General features: G+C 44.1%; 1 protein-coding gene across 3 annotated transcripts in view; it reads right to left on the bottom strand.

Moving 5' to 3' along the window:
- Window positions 1-23,465, bottom strand: part of ZBTB16 (zinc finger and BTB domain containing 16) — a 240,765-nt gene extending 217,300 nt beyond the window's left edge. For 2 of the 3 annotated variants that reach the window (XM_031961245.1, XM_031961246.1), the window contains exons 1-2: window positions 23,404-23,465; window positions 18,277-19,605 (exon numbers count right to left, since the gene is read on the bottom strand). In XM_031961245.1, the coding sequence (XP_031817105.1) occupies window positions 18,277-19,547 (1,271 nt within the window). In that variant the 5' untranslated portion in view covers window positions 19,548-19,605; window positions 23,404-23,465. Of the gene's footprint in view, window positions 1-18,276; window positions 19,606-23,112; window positions 23,337-23,403 lie in introns of those variants that run through there. The other variant, XM_023499450.2, reaches the window with a different exon arrangement.
- Window positions 23,466-24,791: the final 1,326 nt, after the last annotated feature.

Here is a 24,791-nt window from a genome sequence, read left to right as displayed (position 1 = left end):
GTATTTTAATAAATGTTTGGCGTTCAGTCGTTTTCAATCATGTCTAACTCTACATGATCCCATTTGAGATTTTCCTGGAAAGACGCTGGAATGTTTTCCCATTTCCTTCTCTAGCTCATTTTACAAATAAGGAAACTGAGGCAAAAAAGTTCAAGTGACTTGCTCAGAGTCACACAGCAAGTCTAAGGCCAAATTTGAACTCAGGAAGATGAGTTTTCTTGGTTCCAGTTCTGGTACTTAAAAAATTGTATTCTTAATTGAAATATGTTTTTTAAAATGCACATATTTAATCTATATCATATTACTTGCTGCTCAGTGAGGATGTAAGGGAGGGAGGGAGAAAAATTTAGAAAGCAAAGGCTTACAAAAACAAATGTTGCCAACTATTTTTATATGTATTTGGAAAAATAAAACTCTCAATTTTTTATATTTTACATATTATTATCTCTTAATATGTTATGCATAAATATATATATATATATGAAATATACACATATATGTTATATGTAAATGTATATAAAAATATATATATTATTCTGAGAAAGCGTCACCAGATTGCCCCAGGGGTCCAAGTCACCCAAAAAACGTTAAGAACCTCTGTTCTAGAGAGATGAAAATTTTTTCTGCCTTTTCTTCTTTTTCTGATACAGGTTTCAATCACCTCTCTCTATGGCTGATGACATTCTTGTTCCACTCTTGTTTTCCCTTCATTGGAGTGCTGGGCAGATCTATCCCCCTTTTTGGGGGATAATCTCCAGAGCCATTTGATTAACCACATGTGAATCACGAGAACATGGGACCAAAGCCATCATCACCCAGCTTGATCACCCACCTTTATTCACCAGATTCTTATGACTTCTGTTTCCAAGAATCAACCTCTCTCTAGAACATGAAGGTTTCCCTGTACTGAGAATAATCAAAAAGATGTGCAAAGGGCTCTGAGGGAAGTTTCAGAAGAAAAAATTGCCTAGAGAAGTAGAATAAAGGGTAGTTTCCCAAAACAACATTAATTTAGATGTGTGTTTCTTTTTTATTATTTATATTCTTATTTTAACTTCATTTTTATTCTTTTTATTGTTTACGACAAATCCAAATCACACTATTCATGCTTTAATCTCATCTGTTTCATAAATCCTTTGGGTTTAGAGCTAAATAGAAATTTAGAGATAGACCATCTAAACCAGTTCTTTTACTTTACAAACAAAAGAAACTGAGGACAAAAAGGAGATGCAAGTTGCAGAGAGTTAGACATGTTGGCTGCTATCATATTGTTTCCAGTACTCTCATATGATCAAGGCCTCTAAAACTACTACTCCAAGAACAAAGGATTACTGTGGTGGTTTCTTTCTTTTCTTTCTTTCTTTTTTTAGGCTTAGTTATAGCATCTTTTTATAATAGTTTTTTATATTTTTTCCAAATACATGCCAAGATAATTTTCAATATTCACCTTTGCAAAACTCTGTGTTCCAAATTTATCTCTCTTCTTCTCCCCTTCCTTAGGCAGCAAGCAATCCAATATAGGTTAAACATATGCAATTTTTCTAAACATATTTCCATATTCATCATGCTGCACAAGAAAAATCAGATCAAAAGGGAGAAAAGAAAACATGAGAAAGAAGGAAAAAACAAGGAAACATCAACAAAGGTGTAAATACTCTGCTTTGATCCACGTTTAGTCTCCACAGTCCTCTCTCTGGATGCAGATGGCTCTTTCCATCAGAAATCTATTGAAACTGGCTGGAATCATCGCATTATTGAAAAGAGCCAAGTCCAGCACAGTTAATCATCACATAATCTTGTTACTGTGTACAATGTTCTCTTGGTTCTACTCCATTCACTTAGCATCAGTTCATATAAGCCTTTTCAAACTTTTCTGAAATAATGCTGCTGGTCATTTCTTATAGAACAATAATGTTCCATAACACTAATATACCATAACTTATTCAGCCATTCCCCAATTGATGAGCATCCACTCAATTTCCAGCTCCTTGCCACTACAAAAAGGGCTGCCTGGTCATAGTATTTTAAGTTATATTTTTACATGTAGTTTTAGAAAAGAAAGCCACTCTTCACTTCCCCCTCCAATAAAATGTCTCTAAATTGCTCCCAAATAAGGGGCAATGGGACCCTTCCTCTCCTCATCTCCCCACCCTCCCCCCTTTCCTAGGCTCTCTGGGTTATCTCTAGCATCTCTGGAAACTCGGACTTTGTGCTGTTTTTCCTTTATTCCCCAGGAAGACTATTCCAAGTAGATGCCCAGAGCTCTAAATAGCACTCTACCTAATCTGCAAACACTACAAGGACACTAAAACAAAGCTATCAGCCGGGTCTCTAACTTTTAACAGCCAGCCCCAACTCCTTTGTTTGATTCTCAGACAGCTTACTGGCCAGGTGATGAGTTGGAGTTTTTCTGCTCACCCAGCCCTTCCTAGAATGGGGATCTCTGCTTCAAACCCCCAAAGAAAAAAGGGACCGCTTATTCAAAGGTCCCCGTTCTCGGGAAACCAGAAGTTAGCCACTTGGAGACATCTTGGAGGGGAAGAGGAAGGGGGAAAGGGCTAGGGGGTGGGGGTGGGGAAGGACCACTCGGCTCTTTCAGATGAAATGCCCTTGGAGCTTTTGCATGTCTCTCTGAGGTTGGAAGCAGAGGAAGCTGATAAACTGTGATAAACGCAACTGCTGTTTTTACAAGATACCTGTTTTCTCCGATCAGGTGCTTCACACATCTCTCGCCAATCTGAAAGAGGGTCCATCAGTCTCCCCACCTGGCCCCCTCCTCCCTAACACATTACTCCTCACCCTCACCCACAGTTTATCTTTACATATTGGAGAAACCAGCATTTATCAAGTCATCTCCTCCTCCTGGATTGTTAAACAGACCACAGGGGTTATCAGAGGAGCTGATATACGAAGATAAACAGCAACCTCTTATGCAAATAGGAGTAAGAATGTGGGGCTGGCCATAAGTCAGAAACTGAATTTAGGAGAGCATGAATTTTAACACGTTTTCTAAACCCAAACCTGAAAACCCTTCAGACCTTGGAGAGGTTTCTGTGGGCTGGTTTTCGTTTTTTCTTTTTCGATAGGGAGAGGCATGTAGTTTTTATCTCACCTGTGAATATCTATCACCATCCCTAAATTCTTCTTTTCTCTACCTCACCCCACCCCCACACATAGTCACCACATTTTCCCAGCACTTTAAGTCTCTAAATGTCCTTTGTCCACTGTTCAGGACTTGTTTTGAGAAAGAGGGAGATTAGGGCTGTTCTCCTCCAAGGGGGTGGAGTGGGGTGGGGGCCTCTGGGGGAAGGCCCAGAGTTCTGGGCTCTCAGGCACAATTCCAGGATCAGGAATTTAGCACCCTCCTGGACTCCAGAGATGCAAAGAAAGCACCCAGAGTTTGGGTGGCACTTTCTTGAACTCTTATTATTATCTTAAGGGCAGACGGCCTGTGAAAGACGAGCGGTAACTAACTGTTCCTAAATGACAAATGAAAGCTACCGTGTGGGACTGAGCTGTCTCTAACACCAGGCCATGGGTGAGGAGGGGGAAAATTGTAAGCAGAATGACAGAATCCAGGGCTGCCCAGAATGAAAGACTGAATGGAATAGGCTAATTTACACAGGAAGTAAGCACTTACCAGGCCCTTCATCCCAACACACAAAACCCTCTGCCATATCTGGAAGCAATTACATCCAGTTAACATGATCTGCTTGCCACTAAAATTAACTGCAAACAGAAATATTTTTCACTTTTGCAATAGGAGATGCCAAGGTTTGCCCTATCCACTGCCCCTTACCCCCTGGATCTGGCTGCTGGAGAATATTTAGCAGCTACTCAGCTTTAAAACAAATAAATAAATAAATAAAGACCTCTTGAACCTGTCAAGACAGAAAAAAGAAAAATAGGAGATAATTATGGGGAGGGTAGGAGGGGCAAAGGTGGCAATGGAAAATGCTATGCTAAGAAATAAAGGAAAGAGTCCATGCTTGCTAGAGCTAAATCGGTCTTTATCACCCACAAGACCATTCTGATTTTTTAAAGGAAAATGTTCTTAAAACTATTCCCTTTAACATCACCCCTAGAATCACCAAAAAATCCTCAGGCACTATCTTCTCCCTTCCTGTAATTCTAGGGTTGGGGGAAAGGTGAGAGAGAAATAAACCAATACAGAGATATTAGTTTATCTTAATTCAGGAAGGCATTTGGAGGCCATTATGTAACTTTTGCGTCAGACATCCACTATCCCAATTTCAGGAGACCTTCAAACCACTAGTGTCCTCTAAAGTAGAAAGAGCCCCTTTTACGGTAAGAACTTACTTGCTGGTTTGCTTGAATAAGACAAAGCAATGACTAACAAGAGGTGATAAGTACCTTCATGAAGTGCCCTAGTACTTAGAAATCAGCCATTCTCATTTTCTGTGAAATCACAATCAAGAGAGCCTGAGGAGGAATTTGAACAGCTGACCCTCTTCTACCCCTTCTCCTCATTCTTGGTCCTTTTCCTCTTCACAGGTATATTTTATTTTCATTTTTCCCATCAATGGGCTCCCACACAACAGACCTATGTCCCCTACTTTCACCCAAGCAACAACTGAGTTCCTCTTAAATTCCTCCTGGACAGGTCATCTCCCAACACCCTCCTCAGTTTCCAGGTGACTCAGGGTTCTGGGAGCTCCGTCAAGAGTGGGCTGCAGTTCACAGTTTTGTCAACAGGGGCCTACAGAACTGCAGCCTTTACTGCAACTGTCAGAACTCAGAAACATCTCCTCCCCTCCCCCCCAAAAAAACCCAAAAGTTGCCTCCAAAAAAAAAATGAGGTCAAACATTACTTGCTGTTCTCTGCAAAATCAGGTCAAGAAAAAGCTCATCTCCCGGAGGGAGAAGTTAGTAACAAATAAGGAAAGAAAGAGAAAATGGAAAGAAAAAGACTTTGCTTAGAAAAAGTCTACTTTAAAAATGGGGGGGGGGGTAGAATAATCACCATTTCATCTTGATTCAGTAGCCGAAGTATGGAAATAGTTAAGTCCTCCTTACTTTGAATAAATCAAAAATTCAAGGCTGCAGCATACCACAGTGATTCCCTCTTTACATATGACAAGAAACAGAGTGGACCTGAAATCCCAAGCATCCTGAGCAGGGTCTCCCCCCGGCCCGCACAGGTTACCCCACCAGGGTCAGGGCCGTGGACCTTTAGCGGCAACATTCATTTCCTGAACAGGACAAGTCCTCTCGACTATAAAACTAATAGGAACTTCCTCGCATGGCAAAGTCAGGCGGACAGGGCTACTTGTCACTGGCCACGCAGGAGGAGAATGCTGGTTCCCATTAGTGGGTTATGATGCCAGGTGCTACTAATAAGGTCCATCAGCCAGAAACAAGAGCCTGCTAAGTTGTCCTTCTAGCTCTGGAATTAATCACAACTCTGGGCTTGGCTGGGGGAGGGAATTTCTCTGGAAGGAGGGGGCCAGAGGGAAGAGTGGTCTGAGCCACAGAGATGCTACACTAGCATCTAAATGGCCAAATTAAAATGTTTTCATATATAAATTTAAAAGAACACTGCATGTCCCCCCAGCTACTGAAAGAGGCTCCCCAAATTAACATTAATAACGTTTCCCTAAAACACTCAAGGCCTGATGGATCACATAGAGGGGCTCTAATGGTCGGCTGCATTTGTTTCTCACTATGACATGGAGATCTGTGCCAGTGGATCTAATGCCATTTCTAACACAGCATTCAGTTCATCCATTTGGAGATAAATGCAGAGGAAGGTGGCAAGAAGGTTCCTACCAAAACCTTCTAAAGCAACAAAATGGATGACTCTCCCACTAAAAGCCATCACCACATTAAGGATATCGGTGGAAAAGGTCATTCAAGTGCAAAGCATGTTTTGTTTAGCATAATGCTGCTATTTTGAATGAGAGATATAGGTATATTTATTGTTTGAGAGAGTGTTTGAACAAAACTATCATGTCTAATCTAGCCCAGGATTTCTTTTTGAACAAAACATCCACTGATTAAAAACTCCAACAACTCCCCTTGATGTCTTTCAGGGTCTCAGAAAGCGCTTGCTTGTGTCTCACTTGAATTCCTCTGAGAGCAATCCAAAGCAGAATCTGTTCAAATTGAGAAAACAAGTCCTCTAGGACTTCCCGGGGATTCTTCGCTAAGGGGTCGTTTGGATAGATTTCAGGTGCTTTCGTGAACTTAGATGGAGAAAAAAAATACATCTTTATTTTCACTAACCTTTGGTTTTTCTTTGTAATGCTACATTTTTTTATTTTATACATTTAAAATATTATTCTGAGAAGGGGTGCATGAGTGCGAATCGGCTGGGGAGTTAGCTGTGAATCTGCTGCGGCTGCTGAGCATTTCCCAGAATTGCCAAGTTCCAGTCCCAGTCCAAAAACAAGTTTCTGTGGTTTGAAAACAAAACAAAACAAAAGAGGTACCCACTCACCTCCTCTCTGTCCCCCCTGAAAAAGGATACACATGGGCAAAATCTGACATCAGTCTTTTATGTTAAACTTGTCCACCAGGAGTTCAAGGGTTTTAAGGAGAAACAAGCAGAGGGGAATTTCTAAGTATTTACCTTGAAATTTATCACTTGAAAATTTTAATGTTTAAAATATATAGCAGTCTCCCTTAATTTCTCTCTCTCCCTCTTTTCTTTCCTTCTCTATCTGTTTTCTGACACCCACATACAGAACTACATCCTCAGACATACTGACCCTTCTCCTATAGGACCACCCAAACTGCCTGAAACCCACGTGAAACCTTGGATTTGTTCAACCAGGCCTTTTCCCCAAACTCTCAAAAAAATCAAGTATCACTATCCTTTCCCAGAGTGGATAAGGATTATTTTCAGACTTTTCACGATCGGAAAATTGGGGCTCAGTAATATTAAGATTTGCCTCTAGATCATTAGGTTGACTCCTCGATCCCTAAAGTCACACTCCTTGACAGGAAAGAATCAGCCAGCACCCAGCCTTCCTCCATCAGGACCTAATAGTCACTCATGCTAATTGCCTCTTCCTCTGTGATTGAGTCTGCATTGTAACAGACAAGCGTCAAGCTTTCTTGGGATTTAGGAACTAGGAGGATGAGGGGAAGATCAGCCCTGCTCTGAATTCTCCAAAGCACAACCACAGGATGTGACACTCATGTCTGCCTCAATTTACCCATCTATTGTATAGGTACAGACACATTCACAGAGCAACAGTCAGTTGGTAGTCTGACAGTCTGAAGGGGGATAAGGGAGCGGTGTCAGTGGAGAGATAGGTGCTGGATAATTTTAAACCAGAACTGGAACAATGATCTCAGGTCAATGGGACAAAGCATTCGCTGAATGATGCTAAATAAGAGATCAGAAAGATGCCAGGGTTTGCTCTGTGGGTATTGACCTTAAAATTGCAGCCCAGAAGACAGCGGCTTGAAGATACCATTAACCTCCTCTCTGATTTAGGAGAACAACCTCGGGACAGGAATGAATGATCCTCCACACCCTGATTTGTCTTAGAATCCTGGATTTACAGTCCATAGGGAATGGACCTCAGAGGCCCATCCAGCCTCTTATTTTATAGATGAGACCCAGAGAGATTTAACTGTGATTTGTTCTGGGAAAGCAGAAATGAGGAAAAGTTAGAATTTGAACTGAGATCCTTCCCTTCTACCATACCAATTTCCCTTTGTGTCACCCAGTGTTTTGGTGAACAGAGGTTTTTACCACACAAATTCTCCATCTATCTACAGAACTGTCTCAGTTTATAAAATTCCAATATGTAAAAATCCAAATTTATTATGTTTAGAAGAATTGCACATATTTGACCTATATTGGATTACTTGGTATTTAGGGGAGATGGGGTGGGAAGGAGAAAAAAATTTGGAATACAAGGTTTTACACGGATGAATGTTGAATATTATCTTTGCATGCATTTTGAAAAATAAAAAGCTATTATTATAAAAATCCAAATTTATAAAAGATCATTTAAAGAGAAGTTATTTGCATCTTATAAAAAGATTCTCTACCTTAAAGATTTGCCACAGAATAATTTATGAATTTATCTTAGAACATTTTAAATGGGATACAATGTATGAAAAAATTCAATTTATAGAGGAAAAAAGTGTAAAATGAAGGACACCTGGATTCATTTACAAGGCATTTAAGACTTGCACCTTTAATTTTCATTGGTCTTGTTTTAAAGGTCGTTAATAAAACAACCACACACACACCCAAAAAAATGAAAGTGATTGGAAATGTTTTCCTCCAATCTTCACAAGAAGTCAAAGAGCTGTGAATGGAATTTGATTTAACAGTTTGGGATAATCACTATTTTAAAGATTCATAAATAGTTTTCCTAGAACAAGCAAGAGAAAAAGTGTTGCTGAATGATAGCTTTTTTTTCTTCTTCAGCAATTAGCAGCTACATCCAATAGCTGCAGCAAATTAAAATGGGGCTTCTCACTGAGCCAAAAAGCAACTTTCATAAAGTAAGCGAAATAAGTCATCTACCTATAAGTGTTTTCCAAAATCTCCAAAACTGGATAAAAATGAAGTCTGGAGAATGGAAAGGTAAAAATCAAACTACCTAATAACCCCCTGGATGGACAGCACTTTGGAGTCAGGATTCTCCTCCTCTTGAGTTCAAATCTGACCTCACACCTTGAGTAACTATGATCCTGGGCAGTTTGCCTCAGTTTCCCCATGTGTAGAATAAGCTGGAGAAGGGAATGGTAAACTATTCTAGTATCTCTGCCAAGAAAACCCCAAATGAGGTTACAAAGAATTAGACATGACTAAAAAAATGATTGAAAACCCCCTGTATAGATAATTACTAATTAAAAGGATAAAAACTCATCACCAAAAAAAGAGGAAAGAAAGGGACAAATGACATTCTAATTCAATCCAACTACCAAGAAATACAAAGAAAATATGAAAAAGTCTTTCTCAAGGCCATTACATCCTATGGGGACAATACAACATATAAGCAGATAAATAAACGTGATAATTTTGGGAATCAAAGAATACTAATAACTATCTAGGATCATGAAAGATTTCTCATAGGAGGTGGCCAATGAGTGAGCCATGAAGGATGGGGGGCATTTCAAAGAGGTAATAGACAAGGGCAACATGAATTTGTGAATGAGCCACATATAAAAGAAGCCTGGTTCACTTGGTTGTCGATAGCCTCATCCCACAGAACAATCCTTCAGAAAAGCTTCTAAACATGGCTCACACTATGGTTTTCTGTTGAACCTAGGGTCTTTCAATCCCATCTGGTCTAGGAGCCACTCATGGGCCCAAACCCAACCCTGATAGGTGACCCGGGGTTCCATCGCCAGGGGGTTCACTGCATTAATGCTGGATTTAGTACAAACATCTAATTGGCTTTAGTTAAAACAATCCACCACTCTTCATCTTTCCCCCAGGAGCAAGATTTACAGGCATGCACCAACCTGCCCAGCTCCAAATCTTTTCTAAGAAAGTCAGGGATCTAATGTTTGCACAGAAGGAACAAGATAAGAAATGAGCTTGAGATCATCCCCAGATATCCCAGAGAAGGGCAGTGTAGTGTAAGGGAAAGAGCTAAGAGTCAAAAAACAGGGCTGGCGCTTTTTTAGTAATGAAGCCCCTTGCTCAGAGCAACCCTGTGAGCATTGAGTCTCAGAAGTGAGGTTCAGAGGAGTGGCGATCATGTTGACTTAGATCTAGGAAAGTCCTTAGCAATGGTCATCTTTTTCAACTTTTTCATTTACAGAGAAAGAAACAAGTCCAAAGGGTTTGGGGCAATGATAGTTGGGGTGGAATTAGTGAAGGAGAGGGGGAGATAAGTCTGTTGAGCACTACTGTCCATGTGTCACAGAAATGCCAAATAGCAAAGTTAGGATTCAAATATTGTTCCTCTGACTTCATATTTCCTCCGCTATATCAGTGGGGATGTATGACGAGCTATCTGTGTGATTCTGGGGAAATAATTTCTCGTTTCTGGACCTTAATTTCCTGATTTACAAAATTAAAGGCATGAACTAAAGTAATGGTGAAAGAAAGAATTTTTTTCTTCTTTAAGAGAAGCAGAGTCATTAAACCGTATCTAAAAATCCCTGCTGGCTGCATATTAACTTAGAAAATCACAAATTGACATTATCTGTGTTTTGTTGTATTTTGATTTATTTTGTTAAATATTTCCCCATTACATTTTAATCTGGTTCTGACTACATATCACTGGGCTGCAGTCTGATAAATCTCGATTAAAGGATATTTAACAGCCTTCAAAAAATAATTCTTCCATCTATCTACTTGATGGGGACAATTCAAGGCACAGAATCTTATTGTCCAAGACAGACTTGTGACAGAGCTGTGAACATTTTATCTATTGAAGAGATAGATAAGATTTCTCTTTTGAAGCATTCTTTCTGCAGGAGATGAAGGGAGGGATATTGTATGACGTAACCTGGATAAAATGACTGAAGTTATGCCTTAGGAGACAAGGCAGCCCCTACCCAAATCTCCTGCTAAAAATGTTCTCCCTACTGCATCTTAAGAAATAAGATCCAATATTCAGAAGTTGGCAAAGTTCATACAAACTACCTGTTGCACCCACACACCATTCTCATATACCACCCCAGCTCCAGAACAAGTTGCAGAAAAACTTGTCAGTTCAATTCCCTAAGACTAATCTCCCCCTCCCTTTCACTAATTCCACCCCAACCACCACCCAGGCAAAGCTTAATTGCCAGGTGACTTTCCCACACTGTATTGGCTTTCTCAAGCCCCATAGCCTGTTATTACAACCAGTTATTTTGATCAAACACAGTCAATTCTTCAACCTCCTGACATCAAATTCTCCAGTTTTTTAGTCTGTTTGACAACTGTTGTTGCTTTGGGGGAAAGGAGGAGGCATTTTTCTCATCATTTAGGTTTCCTAGGGCAAAGAGTATTAATGCTGGAGCTTGAGGGATGAACTAGAGGGTAAGAATCTCACACTGTTTTTAGCATGTATTGGACTACCTGCCATCTAGGGGAGGGGTGGGGGGAAGGAACAGAAGGTTTTGCAAGGGCCATTGCTGAAAAAATTACCCATGCATATGCTCTGTAAATAAAAAGCTATAATAAAAAAGAAAAAAAACAAAATAAAAGATATTTTTTAATATTAAAAAAAAATCTCTCACTGAAGCTCCACCTATGCATTCAGGCACTATTTCTGAACAGCTTGGGCCACGTGGTCCACAATTTCCCCAAAATGAAACAGGTCCCCTTCTCTTAGTTTAGACACCATCTCCCCAAGCTTCTGAGAAGCTGGAGGTACACTGAGAAGATGGCGGCCTACCCAGCACTCATCTAGACTAGCGTCTGCTCTAGTCTAGCCTTCTTCTCATCCAGACTAGAGATTTGTAATCACAATAATCACCCAACACATATATGGATAGATTTCATGGGGGAAAAAAATCGTATCTTTGTTTCAATCTAAGTGGTTTCCTTTGTAATCCAATGCATTTTAGAGGTTTAAAAATATTTATTCTGAGAAAAGGTTTATAGGTTTCACCAGACAGCCCAAGGGATCCATGATACACAAAAAGAAGCCCTGACCTAGACTACTTTAATGGCCTCATGACTATTTTTCCTGCCTCCGCTCTGTCTCCTCCCAAATCCAAACTTCATCTAACTGCCAAAATAATCTCCCCTGTGTGCTATTATGATCCATCATTACAACCTTGCTTGGAAATCTTCAGGGGATCAACACGTTCAAAATACACGATCTTCTCCCCCTCCTCCCAAAATACATCCCTCCTCCTCACCTCATGAGGTACCACCATCCTTCTGGTCTGCCTCCCTCCATTCCCTCATGTAGTCAATCACTTGCCAAAGGCTTGCATCCATTCTTTCTCTCCACTCCCACAGCCACCACCCAATTTCAAACCCTTACCACTGCCCTCCTGGACTCTGCCATAGTTCCCTCATCACTAGCCTCCTGGCCCTTCTTCTTTTCTCTCTCCAATCGATTCTCCATACAATTGTTGAGAGAGATTTTTAAAGCACATTTCTCCACCGTGTTACCATCCTGAGCAAGAAGCTTCAGTCAGCTCCCTATTACCAACCACTGGGATCTGACACACTCTAGTCTGACAGTTGAAGCCCTTTGATTTACCTGTATCATTTTATTGCATATTACTCACTTTCCAGCACCCTTTGGTCTAGCCATTCTTCTTCCTATTCCTCCATATAACCCATCTCCATCATTTTGTACAGACACTCATGCTAAAAAACCTGTATGAGCAGAACCGGTTTTATAAGCAATTTTTCACATCTGTGGTAGAGGCTAGGATATAGAGGGGTGGAGGGGGTGGGTGACAAGAAGTGAGGACACCACCACCAAAACCCCCTAAAACTTATGCTCCACTTTGTTTACAAAGTCCTGAATCCTTCCTCCTTTCCTGACCACCTCCCCAAAATATCCTTTATTTATTCTTGTGTATTTTGTATATCCTTATATGTCTCAGTAGACAAAATGTAAGGTACTTGAAGGCAGGATCTATTTCATTTCTGTTTATGTATCTCCAAATGACAGTTTAAAATGTTTGTTGATTTGCTGAATCCCACTGCCTACCAAAATAAAAGAGAAACTTGCCATCCTAACATTCTAGAGTCCCGACTATCTTTCCAGTCATTTCATGCTATACCCCCCTCCTTTACAAGTTCTACGTTCTAATTAGCCTTATAATCCTGGGCTCTCCCATGTTCTAATTAAATTTGTAATCCTGGGCTCCCCTTGGACTCTGCCCCTCAGAATAAGGTCCGAACTCCCTACCACCTCCCAGCTCTGGCATCTAGTTGATTAGACCTTCCACACTGCCAGGAACTCCACAAGTGATCATTGATGTGATTCTATAACGAAATGCAGGGGAAGGGTGAGGCAGCTGACTGGACGAGGCCTTGATCTCTGCTCCATCCATCTCTAGAGAATTCTGTTCTGTCCTGCAGTCCAATGGTAGCATTAGATGGCAGAGTTATCAAGCAGGATGAGGAAGGAACTAGAACCAAGGCCATAAGGAAACTGGCTGAAGGAGCTAAGGATATTCAGCCTGGAGAAGACAGGACACAACTGCCATCCTCAGCTCACGAGGGACTATTAAAGAAAGATTAAACTTGTTCCCCTTGGCTTTAGACTAGATGCAGTGAGAAGTGGAGGGTAATCGGTTTGGGCACCATGTCCCAAAAAGGAGAATTGTTCCACCTTGTGCCTGCGCATTGAGTACATTGATGAACCTCTAGGAAATGGCATGCAAAGGATTTCTGCATTATATGAGAAATCAGGCAATAGGAGCTCTCAGATAATTGTTTAATTGGGTATTGCCCACCTTCTAATTCTGGATCTTACATTTTTATTGGCTCTTTCTTCAAACCCTTCAAAAAGCCTGAATTAATTCCCCCTCCCCAAGACATTCCCCTACCTTCAAGAGATATCACCTCCTCCATAAAACCTTTCTTTAGTCACCACTAAAAATGATCTCTCCCTTCTCAAATTCCTTATAACCAAGACCCCTCTCTATTGAACTTAGAATATGTTCTTACCCAGTACAATTCAAATAAACCTCCCCCATAACACCCTACCCACCCATCCCCTTAAACTGTAAACTTTATGAAAATAAGGAATTCATCTTATCAATTTTTGTATCCTCACTGCCTAGCGGGTGTCTTGCACTTAATACCTCAACAAACATTTACTGAATTGAATGTCATGTCTTTCCATGGGGAGCACTTATCATCAGAAAGGAAGTGGGAGGAAAACTCAAGCTGAGGGCAGAACTTGGTATTACTGCACCTGTGTTTGTCACAAATTTACTTCTTACCGCCTGTGTGACCTGGGCAAGAAACTTAATATCCCTGGATCTCAGTTTCCTCATCTGTAAAATAAAGGAGGTGGACCAAACGACCTTTTTTAACTTAAGCATAATACCATAGTCAACTCAAATATGACTGTGGCTCCCACATAATGATCCATTCTCTATTCTGAGTAAGAGAACCTTTAGCATGCAGCGCCAGCAAGAAGAGCTCCCAAAGACTCGCCGCTCTCTTGCACAAACACCGAACACATAGCAACATACAATGGGGCAATGCACATGAGCCCAAACAACTAAGTCTCCAGAAAATTTTCGTCTACCTAATGGAGAAGTCAACAACATAAGTCAAGATAAAAAGACAAAGAGGGCTGGCTTCCAATGGGGAGATATACATAGGTTGATTTTGACTTGATATAAGGAAAAACTTTCTAACAATTAGAGCTATTCAAAAGATGTGGTGAGCGGAGGGGATAGGGAATAAGCTCTCCCTCCCTATCTGGGATCCCTTCTCCTTTGTCATCAGACAAAATCTAGATGCCCATCTGTTGGCTATCTTGGAGGAGATTCCCATTAATTGATCTAAATGATCGATGAAGCTCTTTCTAAGATTGAGATTCTGTTTATTCTCATTTCTGGGGACACAAAAAACAGCATCAGAACAGCAAGGACCAAGGGCATTCTGTTGGGTACTATGGGAGTATTCCACAGTGTGCAAGCTGGTTTGCAGTCAGAGGAGAACAGCCTCCTAGAGTCAGTATATCTTTAACTACTCTGTTCATGCTACAGGACTTTTCCTTTTCTGTAAACCAAGGACTAGAAAGCTGAGAAAACATTTCCACCATGCCTTCATTTTCCATAGCATTTAACATTAAATATCAATATACAGGAAAAGATGACAAAATTGTTTGGTAAGGGTCATTCTTAGAACATTTTGGGGAAAGTGATAAATATGCCAAAAAGACACATTTTGGTATTGGTTGTCACTTGTACCCACCGGAAAGAGCACTACTTTAACCTGAACTCAGTTGCATTTTCCATATCTTACTTGGTGAGTCTTGGGCCTACCCATTGGGCAATAATAGAATAGATTCCGGCTGGGCTGAGATTAGATCAGGTGTGGTGCACAGTCCTGGGGTGAGAAGGGTGGAGATGATTCCAATCCACCCCCACACCGGACACACAAAGCCACAATGACACTCATGCTAAAAAACCTGTATGAGCAGAACCGGTTTTATAAGCAATTTTTCACATCTGTGGTAGAAGCTAGGATATAGAGGGGTGGAGGGGGTGGGTGACAAGAAGTGAGGACACCACCACCAAAACCCCCCAAAATGAAAAAAGAACAGGGGCAGGAGTTTGGAGAAAACTTCACATGGCAAGTTTAAAACAAAAGAAAATTAGACTTCTCAACTTTATAAAATTAGATTAGAGTCCCAAGAATAAAATTTTACATGCATATCTTGATTAAAGAAAGATAAAAAATAATACTATTCATCCCATCGGTAATTATTCATCACCTGTTGGTGACATACTCTCCTTTGAAGGACAAGAGCCCATAATAAATAAAATAAATAAAAATAAACAGGTCCAAACAGAGACTGTGAGGCCCAGTTTATCAAATCTACCCATGAGAACATGGGTTCTTCCTCCCCTAACTCAAAAAGGTTCAAAGGAAAAAGTCCACAAGGTAAACTGGAACCGAGGACAGAGTTCAGAACCTGAGGCTATACCAGCCACCACCAAAAAAGTTTGTGGCTAAGATAAAACTGTTTGCAACATTCTAACCTATATTGCTCTTATCTCTGCAACTACCACTAGTTGAGAACCAGAGAATCTGAGACTGAATAATACACACATACCAAACCTAAAAGGCAGCTAAGGCGACAGAGAATGTTGGCCCTGGAATTTGGAAAACTCATCTTCATGAGTACAACCTGGCTGTGAGACCCTGGGCTAAATAAGTCAACCCTGTTTGCCTCAGTTTCCCCATCTGTAAAATGAGTCAGGGAAGGAAATGGCAAACCCTGTCCAAAAAACTCCAAATGATGTTAAAAAAAAAATCAGAGACCCAAACACAGAAGAAAAAAAGAAAATCTGGGAAGAAATCTACCCAAAGAGATGCCCAGAACTACTTCTCCACTATCTAAATCTAGCCCTTTAGGTCAGGACCAGAACTACTTCTCCACTGTCTAACTCTAAACATTTAGGTCAGGACCAGAACTACTTCTCCACTGTCTAATTCTAGGTCAGGACCAGTACTACTCCACCATCTAACTCTAGGTCAGGACCAGAACCACTTCTCCACTGTCTAACTCTAGGTCAGGACCAGAACCACTTCTCCACTGTCTAACTCTAGGTCAGGACCAGAACCACTTCTCCACTGTCTAACTCTAGGTCAGGACCAGAACCACTTCTCCACTGTCTAACTCTAGGTCAGGCCCAGAACCACTTCTCCACTGTCTAACTCTAGGTCAGGACCAGTACTACTCCACCATCTAACTCTAGGTCAGGAAATAAATAGGATAAGGGTTATAAGTATAAGGGCTCATGTTCAACCAACGTTATTATGTATTATTATTTGCTTGGTGATGAGTCGGATAAGTCAGATTTGTAGAATTTGGATTCAATTAGGAAGTCAACCCTTGGGCGTTGTAAAAACAAGACAAGGGAAAAGTATAATAATGAGTAAGGTAGAGATGCCTATAATAGTAGGGCAGATGAAAGGGGCAAATAGATTTTCATTCATTTTTTCTCTCAAGGGAACAGAATTTCTGGGAGTTTGAGGATTTCTTCTGGAGAACAGATATAAATTATTTTGATACCAATGAGTTGTAGTTCGAATAAGCAGAAAATGTTAACGATGGTTAGGCCCGCAACATGAAATGAAGCTGATGTTTCTAATTGAGGCATGGCTTTGAGGCAATATTAAGCTCTGCTAATACTTAAGTATTAGAACTTCAGGTACTTCACCACCATCTAACTCTAGGTCAGGACCAGAACCACTTCTCCACTGTCTAACTCTAGGTCAGGACCAGATCTACTTCTCCACCATCTAACTCTAGGTCAGGACCAGAACCACTTCTTGATTGACTAACTCTGGGTCAGGACCAGAACTACTTCTCCACTATCTAACTCTAGGTCAGGACCAGAACTACTTCTCCACCATCTAACTCTAGGTCAGGACCAGTACTACTCCACTATCTAACTCTAGGTCAGGACCAGAACTACTTCTCCACCATCTAACTCTAGGTCAGGACCAGAACCACTTCTCCACTATCTAACTCTAGGTCAGGACCAGAACCACTTCTCCACTATCTAACTCTAGGTCAGGACCAGAACCACTTCTCCACTATCTAACTCTAGGTCAGGACCAGTCTACTCCACCATCTAACTCTAGGTCAAGATCAGAACCACTTCTCCACTGTCTAACTCTAGGTCAGGACCAGAACTACTTCTCCACCGTCTAACTCCAGGTCAGGACCAGTACTACTCCACCATCTAACTCTAGGTCAGGACCAGAACCACTTCTTGATTGACTAACTCTGGGTCAGGACCAGAACTACTTCTCCACCATCTAACTCTAGGTCAGGACCAGAACCACTTCCCCACTGTCTAACTCTAGGTCAGAACCAGTACTACTCCACCATCTAACTCTACGTCAGGACCAGAACCACTTCTCCACCATCTAACTCTAGGTCAGGACCAGAACCACTTCTCCACCGTCTAACTCTAGATAAGACCCAGAACCACTTCTCCACCGTCTAACTCTAGGTCAGGACCAGAACCACTTCTCCACCGTCTAACTCTAGGTCAGGACAGAACCATTTCTCCACCGTCTAACTCTAGGTCAGGACCAGAACCACTACTCCACCATCTAACTCTAGGTCAAGACCAGAACCACTTCTCCACTATCTAATTCTAGGTTAGCACCAGAACCACTTCTCCACTGCCTAACTCGAGGCATTTAGGTGCTGGTGTTAGAGTCAGGAATACCCCAGTTCAAATATGTCTCTGATACTAGCTGAGCAACCTCAGGCAAATTTATCACTAGGTCTTTTCAGTCCCAGGTTTCTCATCAGTAAGATATAAGATTAGCCAACAGGTATAAAGTTCTTGGCAAACTTTAAAGCTCCCCACATATGCTTTTGTTATTGTGCAATCATTTTCAGTCATATCTGACTCTGAGAACCTGTATGAAGTTTTCTTGCCAGAGATACTGAAGGGATTTGACATTTCCTTCTCCAGCTCATTTGTATAGATGAGGAAACTGAGGCAGACTTAAGTGTCAGAGGCCAGATTTGAACTGCATCCAGGCCCAGCCCTCACTATGTGCTAGCTATGACTACCCACTCTCCCTGCGGTGTGCGACCCCCTTGCTCTAGGACTCAGAAAATGAACTGATCCTTCCAAGGCCCAGAAAAAAGAGCGTGATCCTACCTGTGCTGCTCCACGGCGTCATTGTCCGGAAGTTCAGCCCCACAGACGCTGCACTGCTCCCCCACGGCCCGATTCTCAGTCTTCATGCCCACGGCCAGCTCGCCCAGTTTGCTAAAGAGCTCCCTCTGGATGAAGCCCTGTGGCAATAGCCCACCATAGGTGCTAAAGTCCATGGAGACAGCCAGGGCCGCTGGCTGCATGTGCAGGGTCGAGGTCATAGAGGACGGCATGCTCAGTACCGAGTCCGCCTTGTGATTGGGAAGAACAGAATAGATGCCCAGGTGCTTGTCAGCCGAGCCGACGGAGTGCTCGGGCCGGCCAGGTGGGGCCTGGCTGGCTTCGGCAGGGAGCGCCGGCTGCTCCGAGGTCTCCTCCCGTCCGTAATGCAGCTCCCGAGCGCTGGTGATGACACTGCTCCTGGTGGGTGTCCCAGGCCCGTCCTTGCTCCTCTCCTCGGCCTTGTCCCCGCCACCTGCCGAGGTGCTGGACTCGGCGGCCCCCGGGCTGTCCTGACAAGGCACCTCATCCACCTGCATCATCTCGGTCTTCACCTCAGTCACCCCGGGGTGCCGCCCAACGCTGGCCAAGCCGGACTCATCGGGCACTCCGGGAGGCTGCAGGGCTCCTTGAAGCAGAGACTGCCCGATGCTCATCAAGCTATCCACAGCAGCCTTGGTGGGACTCATGGCTGCCAGGCCGAAGGAGGTGGACCCAGACGGGTTCTGCTCTGCTGCGGCTCCAGGGAGGTGCTGCCCGGCCACGCCAGCGTACCCACCGTCTTCGATGGAATGCTTTGAGATGAAGATGTTCTTGAGGTACCTTGCTTTTCGGTCCTCCTCCTCCTCGGCACCGCCGTCCGCCATGGCGGTCTCTGTGTCATTGTCATCCGAGGCCTGAATGGTTTCCAGGATCTTCAGACACTGCTCTTCCAGGTACTCAATCTCCAGGATCTCTGCTGCGTACAGCAGGTCATCCAGGTCCTCGGCCTTGGCCTGGAGGGTGGCCGTATAGGCGTACTCCAGGATCTGCTGGAAGGTCTTTGGCGACAGGAAGTCCAAGGTGTAGTGCTGGCTGTTTCGGTGAAAAAGGATCTCAAACATCTTGCTAGTGCAGGCCAGGACTGTCCGGTGAGCATGGAACTCCTGACTGTCCACCATGATGACCACATCACACAGGGTCCCTGCCAAGCGCATCTGGTTGGCTTTGCACAGCAGCCCCGTGGGGTGGCTGGGGTTCTGCAACTGGATCATGCCCATCTTTGTCAGATCCATGGCACTGTCCGGGACTTAGGCATGAGGCTGCTTTCCTTCTGGTCTCTTGCAGGGTCAGCTAGAGAGAAAGAAAAAGGAAATCAAGGAAGAAACACAGATTAATCTATAGTCACTAGAAGAGGGGAAATTTTGAAACAAAGTTTCCTGAGTAAGAAAATCTTAGCACACAGTAGCTGCTTAATAAATTTTGATTGACCGAAGTCTGGAAGCAGATGGGTTTTAGATCTGTAATTTTGGGAGGATTTTTCCTTTTTATTTTATTTTTTCTTTCTGGAAGCCTGCTTTTAAAAGCCCAGAGTTGGTAGGAAAGAAAAGAAGGTTATTTTTGCCTTTACTCCTTTCCTACCCATAACAGGTTTACTCCATCAGATATGCTACCAACAGCTCTATAACAAGAAATCAAAATCAAATTCTATTCTGTGGTTTGGGGGAGAGTGGGGGTCTTTTAAAATGTTTTAGCCTAGGGGAATGGCATTATCTTCCACAGTCACCTCCAGAGATATTACTCACACAGGAATCCTGAAAAATAACAAGCATTTAGTCCCTCTTTTAATTCAGCACCCAAAATTACACAGGAGCTAAGATTTTCCTCTCCAGCTCCTGTAGGGGCAGCCCTCCAAGTTCCAGGACAGACCAAAGTCTCACCCTCCCATTCTTCAGTGTGGCAGCCCCAGGGGCAAAGTCCAGGAGAACTAAGGGCAGGACCCTGCGAGAGACAACCCATGAATGGCCATTGCTCTCCTCCCTACATCCCTATCATAATCAGCCAGCTAATGTCCAGCTCTGCCCCCAAAAGACATCCTTTAATTTTAAATTCCTGCCCCCCCTCGTTTCTAGGCTAACCCCCACCACCTTTGAAGCAGCTAGATATCACAGCATTCTAGGAAGACAGACTTGCTTAAGGTCAGGAAGATCTGAATTTGAATTCAGCTTCACATAGTAGCCATGTGACCCTGAGTACTTAATCACTTACTCTCCCCTGGTCTCATCTTCCTTATCCTTAAAGTGGAGCTAATAATAGCACCTACCTTCCAGGGTTGTTTCTAGGATCAAATGAGATAATAATTGCAAAGTGTTTAACACAGTGCCTGGCACAGAGAAAGTGCAATTATTATTATTCAATCTCTGGCAGGAACATTTGAGGAAGCCAGAGCAGGGAGGTATGGTTTATTTAGTATAAGATACTAGAAATACACTCTGTAGCTGCAATACACACAGTAGACAGATGCCTACAGAATAATAACTACTCACATTTCTATATCTCTTTATATTGCTTTACATACAACATCAGTAGGCAAGGCAAGTACGGCTGTCCCCATTTTTCAGATAAGGAAATTTGAACTCAAAGAAGTTAGGAGACTTGAATTTAAGTCAATTTGCTACATTTATTATGCCCGTCCTACATACAAGGCACAGGAATTAATATATACACACACACACACACATATATATATATATATATATATATATATATATATATATATACACACACACATACACACGTATATATTTGTCCAAAGTCACACAGTATTAGACAGAGCATTGTGTGTATTTAATACCATAGATCTATGATAGGAGAGTTTGAAAAGAAGTGTATGGATAGGTCACATAAACAGAATGTGATCAGCATGAGATATCAGTTGCAGGGCCAAGGGGGAATTTCTAAAGTACATATGCTGTATCCTATGATCTAGGATGTCTAACCTGGGATAAAGTTTGTTCCATGGGACAGGATTTAGAAATGTGGGCACCAGTTATGATGGGGAAATAATAATCCCTGACTAGAGGTACCGTAAATATATCTACCCCTGAAGCAAAACTAAAAAAAGGAGAGGATCAGATATAAGGACCACTCAGGGTCATTAGCAGAGCTCCTTGGTTTCCCAGATTGATTTCAGTGGTGGTGGGAATAGTGAAAAGCCCCCCCCCCTACTCCCTCACACCCAGCTGTTGGCAATAACTGACTGAACTGGAGAGAAGCAAGGAGGAAGGACACTCCCCTCACACACACACTCAGAAAAATCTCCTAAGGCCCCAAGGAAATTGAACCCGAGGAGGGGGTTGGGAAGTGGGGAGTGGTAAATCTATCCAGCAAGACTGAAGGGGTTAATAAGTCAGCTATTCCTTTTTAAGGTACCTCTGTGGCCCTTAACCAGGTGGAAGGGGTAGAGGAAGCTTAAAGTATAATGGAAAGCTCCCATTTGAAAAAGGAGATGGGGTTTTCAAATAATTAGGAGTTTGATGGGGGAGAGTCACTTGGCTCAGTTTCCCAATCTTTCTCCTCCTATCAGAGCCGTATCTAAAAGTGATTAAATACAACAACGGCCCGATTCCTATTTTCCCACCTACATTTTTGCACCCAAAATGGTCTTTGAACTGTCCTGGGGACTGGAGAAAGATAGTGCTAACACTCGACTGAGAGAAAGAGCAGCAGAAACATTCTCACACGAACCCCACCCCCCAAGTTCCAACTTAAGTAAAAACCCCATGGAGGACTCAGAAATGACTTTAAGAAAACTTGAGGAATCAACTTTTCTCGGGGAGCTGGAAACCATAAGGAAGGAGAAAGTAGGACTGAGGAAAAGATCCAAGGGAGGGAAATCAAGTCCCAGACGACTGGACACAATCTCTAGCCATCTGAGGGAAAGGGGAGGGAGAAGGACGGAAGATGAAAAGAAAAACACAAAAGCCATCCTCCCCCTGAAAAGCCAACAAGGGGTCTGCAGCCATCATCTCCCCGCCTCCCTGCAGAGAAATGGGTGGGTGGGAGTAGGGCAAGGGATGATCAGAGGCGACAAGAAATCCCAGTATCTAGCCAGATGAGTGTCTGTAACAAACGTACACCGCCGGAGAGCCGGCGTGTCGGCTAAGTGTGAGAGTGCGTGTCTTTATGTGAGTGTGCTCATTAAAGTGCCTGCGTTTGTGTGTGAATACGAGTGTCTGAGCGTGAGAGAATAGACGGGTGCCTGCCTGCCTGCCTGCCAGTCGGCGTGCGAGTGTGAGAGTGTCTTGTGTGAGTGAGCGTGCCTGTGCGTGAGTGTGAGACCAGGCATCCCAAATGCATCAGGTGCAGCGCCGCCGGCACAACCCGCCCTGCGGCCGGCTGAGAGCGCACGGAGTGCTCGGGCTCCGCGGCCAGTCCCGCCGGGAGGACAGGAGAAAAGAAACCGGCTCCCGGGAGAGAGGGACATACATACACACAGAGACCTGGTCACTCTCTGCGACCCCTTTCCTTTCCTCCCCACCAAAAAATCAAGTCACCGCAAGAAAAATAAATCCTCCCATTTTTGTTTTCTTTCCCAAAAGAAACAAAACCGAAACACGTCCTAATTCTCACTCCTCTCCCAACACACCCAGTCCCGGCCCCCAGATCCTAGCTGCCCAGCCGGCCAGTAAATAAATACACGAATAAATAACCACAATCCTATTTCGCTCCCGCGCACCAGTCGGCATACATATGAGCCCTGACCCGCTCCCGGTTCGCCGCCTTCCCCTGACCATACAAAGCCTCCCCCACGGCTAGCCACCCCTTAAGCCCAGCCGACCGCCCAGCCCCATCTCTTACACCCAGACCCTGTCCTGCAAGGGAGGGGTCGGCAGGGGGGAGGCAGCTGCGCCCGAGCTGACAGCCGGGGCTCTCCCCTTATTCCCCCTCGGCGGCAGCAGCGGCGGCGGCGGCTGCAACAACAGCAGCACCAGCAGCTTCAGCAGGGGAGAAAGGCAAAGAAAATGAGGCGAAGCCAATGGGCCAGAGTGGCCGCAGCGAGCGCGCCCCCCCCGGACCTCTCCAGCCCCCCGTGCGCCCGGGCGCGCGGCGCCGGCTAGACCGTGCGCCCCTCCCCGGCCCCCCACTCACCGCTGCCGAGCCGTGCGCTCTGGGGTGGGTGTGCGTGCCTGTGGGGGTGTGTTGCTTGTCTGGGAGGGTTTTGGGTGAACTTTGTCCTTAAAGCGCGCCATGCCCGGCTTCGATACCCGCTCCATCGCCTCTCCTCTCTGCGGGGTTGAAAACCCCCGCGCGCCCTCCCCCCTCCCACGAACCCCCTCCCCCACCCCCGGGCCCTCCATCTTTATGCCGGGACCCTCCCCCCACACTCCCCCCTTCCTCCCTCCCTCACCCCTCCTCTCCCGGGTACCTCCCACCCCCTTGCCCGGGGCCCTCCCCATCCCCTCCCTCCTGCTCTTCTCCCGGCCGGGCCGCCTGAATCTAGCTGTTGCCGGACCACGCTCTTGCCGAGGGAAGGGGAACCTGGAGGAACGGTTGGGAACATTTTTGGAAAGGGAAAAAGAAACCAAGCAAATCCACTTTGACACCCTCCTTTCGGTTTTTGCTTTTTATCTTATTGTTTTCCCCCTCCCCGCCACCCACCCTTCTAGGTTCGAAGTTTTCTCCCAGTTTCTGTATGTGTCCCAATTAAGAGTATGCTAGACCCTTTCCCCCTCAATTCAGGGCATCAAGCATTATTTCCCCCAATCTTGCACACCTAGTTTCTGTTTCTACCCTGTTTGTAGGGTGTCCTTCCCCACCTACCCCCTCGGTCTCCTGTTCTCCCCGCGATCCTCTCTCTGGGACTGCAAAGCTACCGTCCAGAGCAGATTTTTCTGACTTAGGTGGGTTGTGGGAAGGGAGCAGGTGGAAATCTCCGAGTAGGGGAGACTAGAGGGTGGGGGGCGAGATTCACAAAACGCCTGCCCCATTTTTCCGACCCCGATCCTGCGAGGAAAAGGAGGAGGAGGAGTTCGGGGCCAGAGGGAAACTTCTTGCTTTGCAACAGTATCCTGGAGGGTCTCTACCTGGGAGGAGGTGGTTTCTAGGTTTCCCCCCACCCTCATCAACCTACTGTCAGAGCAGCGCAAAGTGCTCGAGATCATACTGACAAGGGACCCAGAAAAGTCGGCCGCATTTTCCCCAGATGGCGCCTGGTTCCTTAGGGACAAGTGGAGTCCAGAACCCCGTATTGGGCAGACAATGGAAGTAAATCTGATCCCTTCGCGGATGGCCCTGTGACACCCCTCAGTCCCTGGCTTCTTTCCTAGTACCCCATGGGTAATTTGGAGAGAGATTTGCAGAGGGCCAGGAAGGAGCAGCTCCTAGGGTCTCCTCCTAAGGCGACTGACAGTAAACATGGAGGAGCAAGTGGTGGAAATTGGCGCCCCTAAATATGCTGGAGGGAGGGAAGGGGGGGTGCATTGCTATCCTGAGGAACCTGAGCATATCAAACCTAAGGTTAAAGGAGGGCTAGAGGC

This window comes from Sarcophilus harrisii, chromosome 3 (assembly GCF_902635505.1).
Source record: "Sarcophilus harrisii chromosome 3, mSarHar1.11, whole genome shotgun sequence".
NCBI lineage: Eukaryota > Metazoa > Chordata > Mammalia > Dasyuromorphia > Dasyuridae > Sarcophilus > Sarcophilus harrisii.
This window is presented reverse-complemented; position numbering and strand designations above follow the sequence as displayed.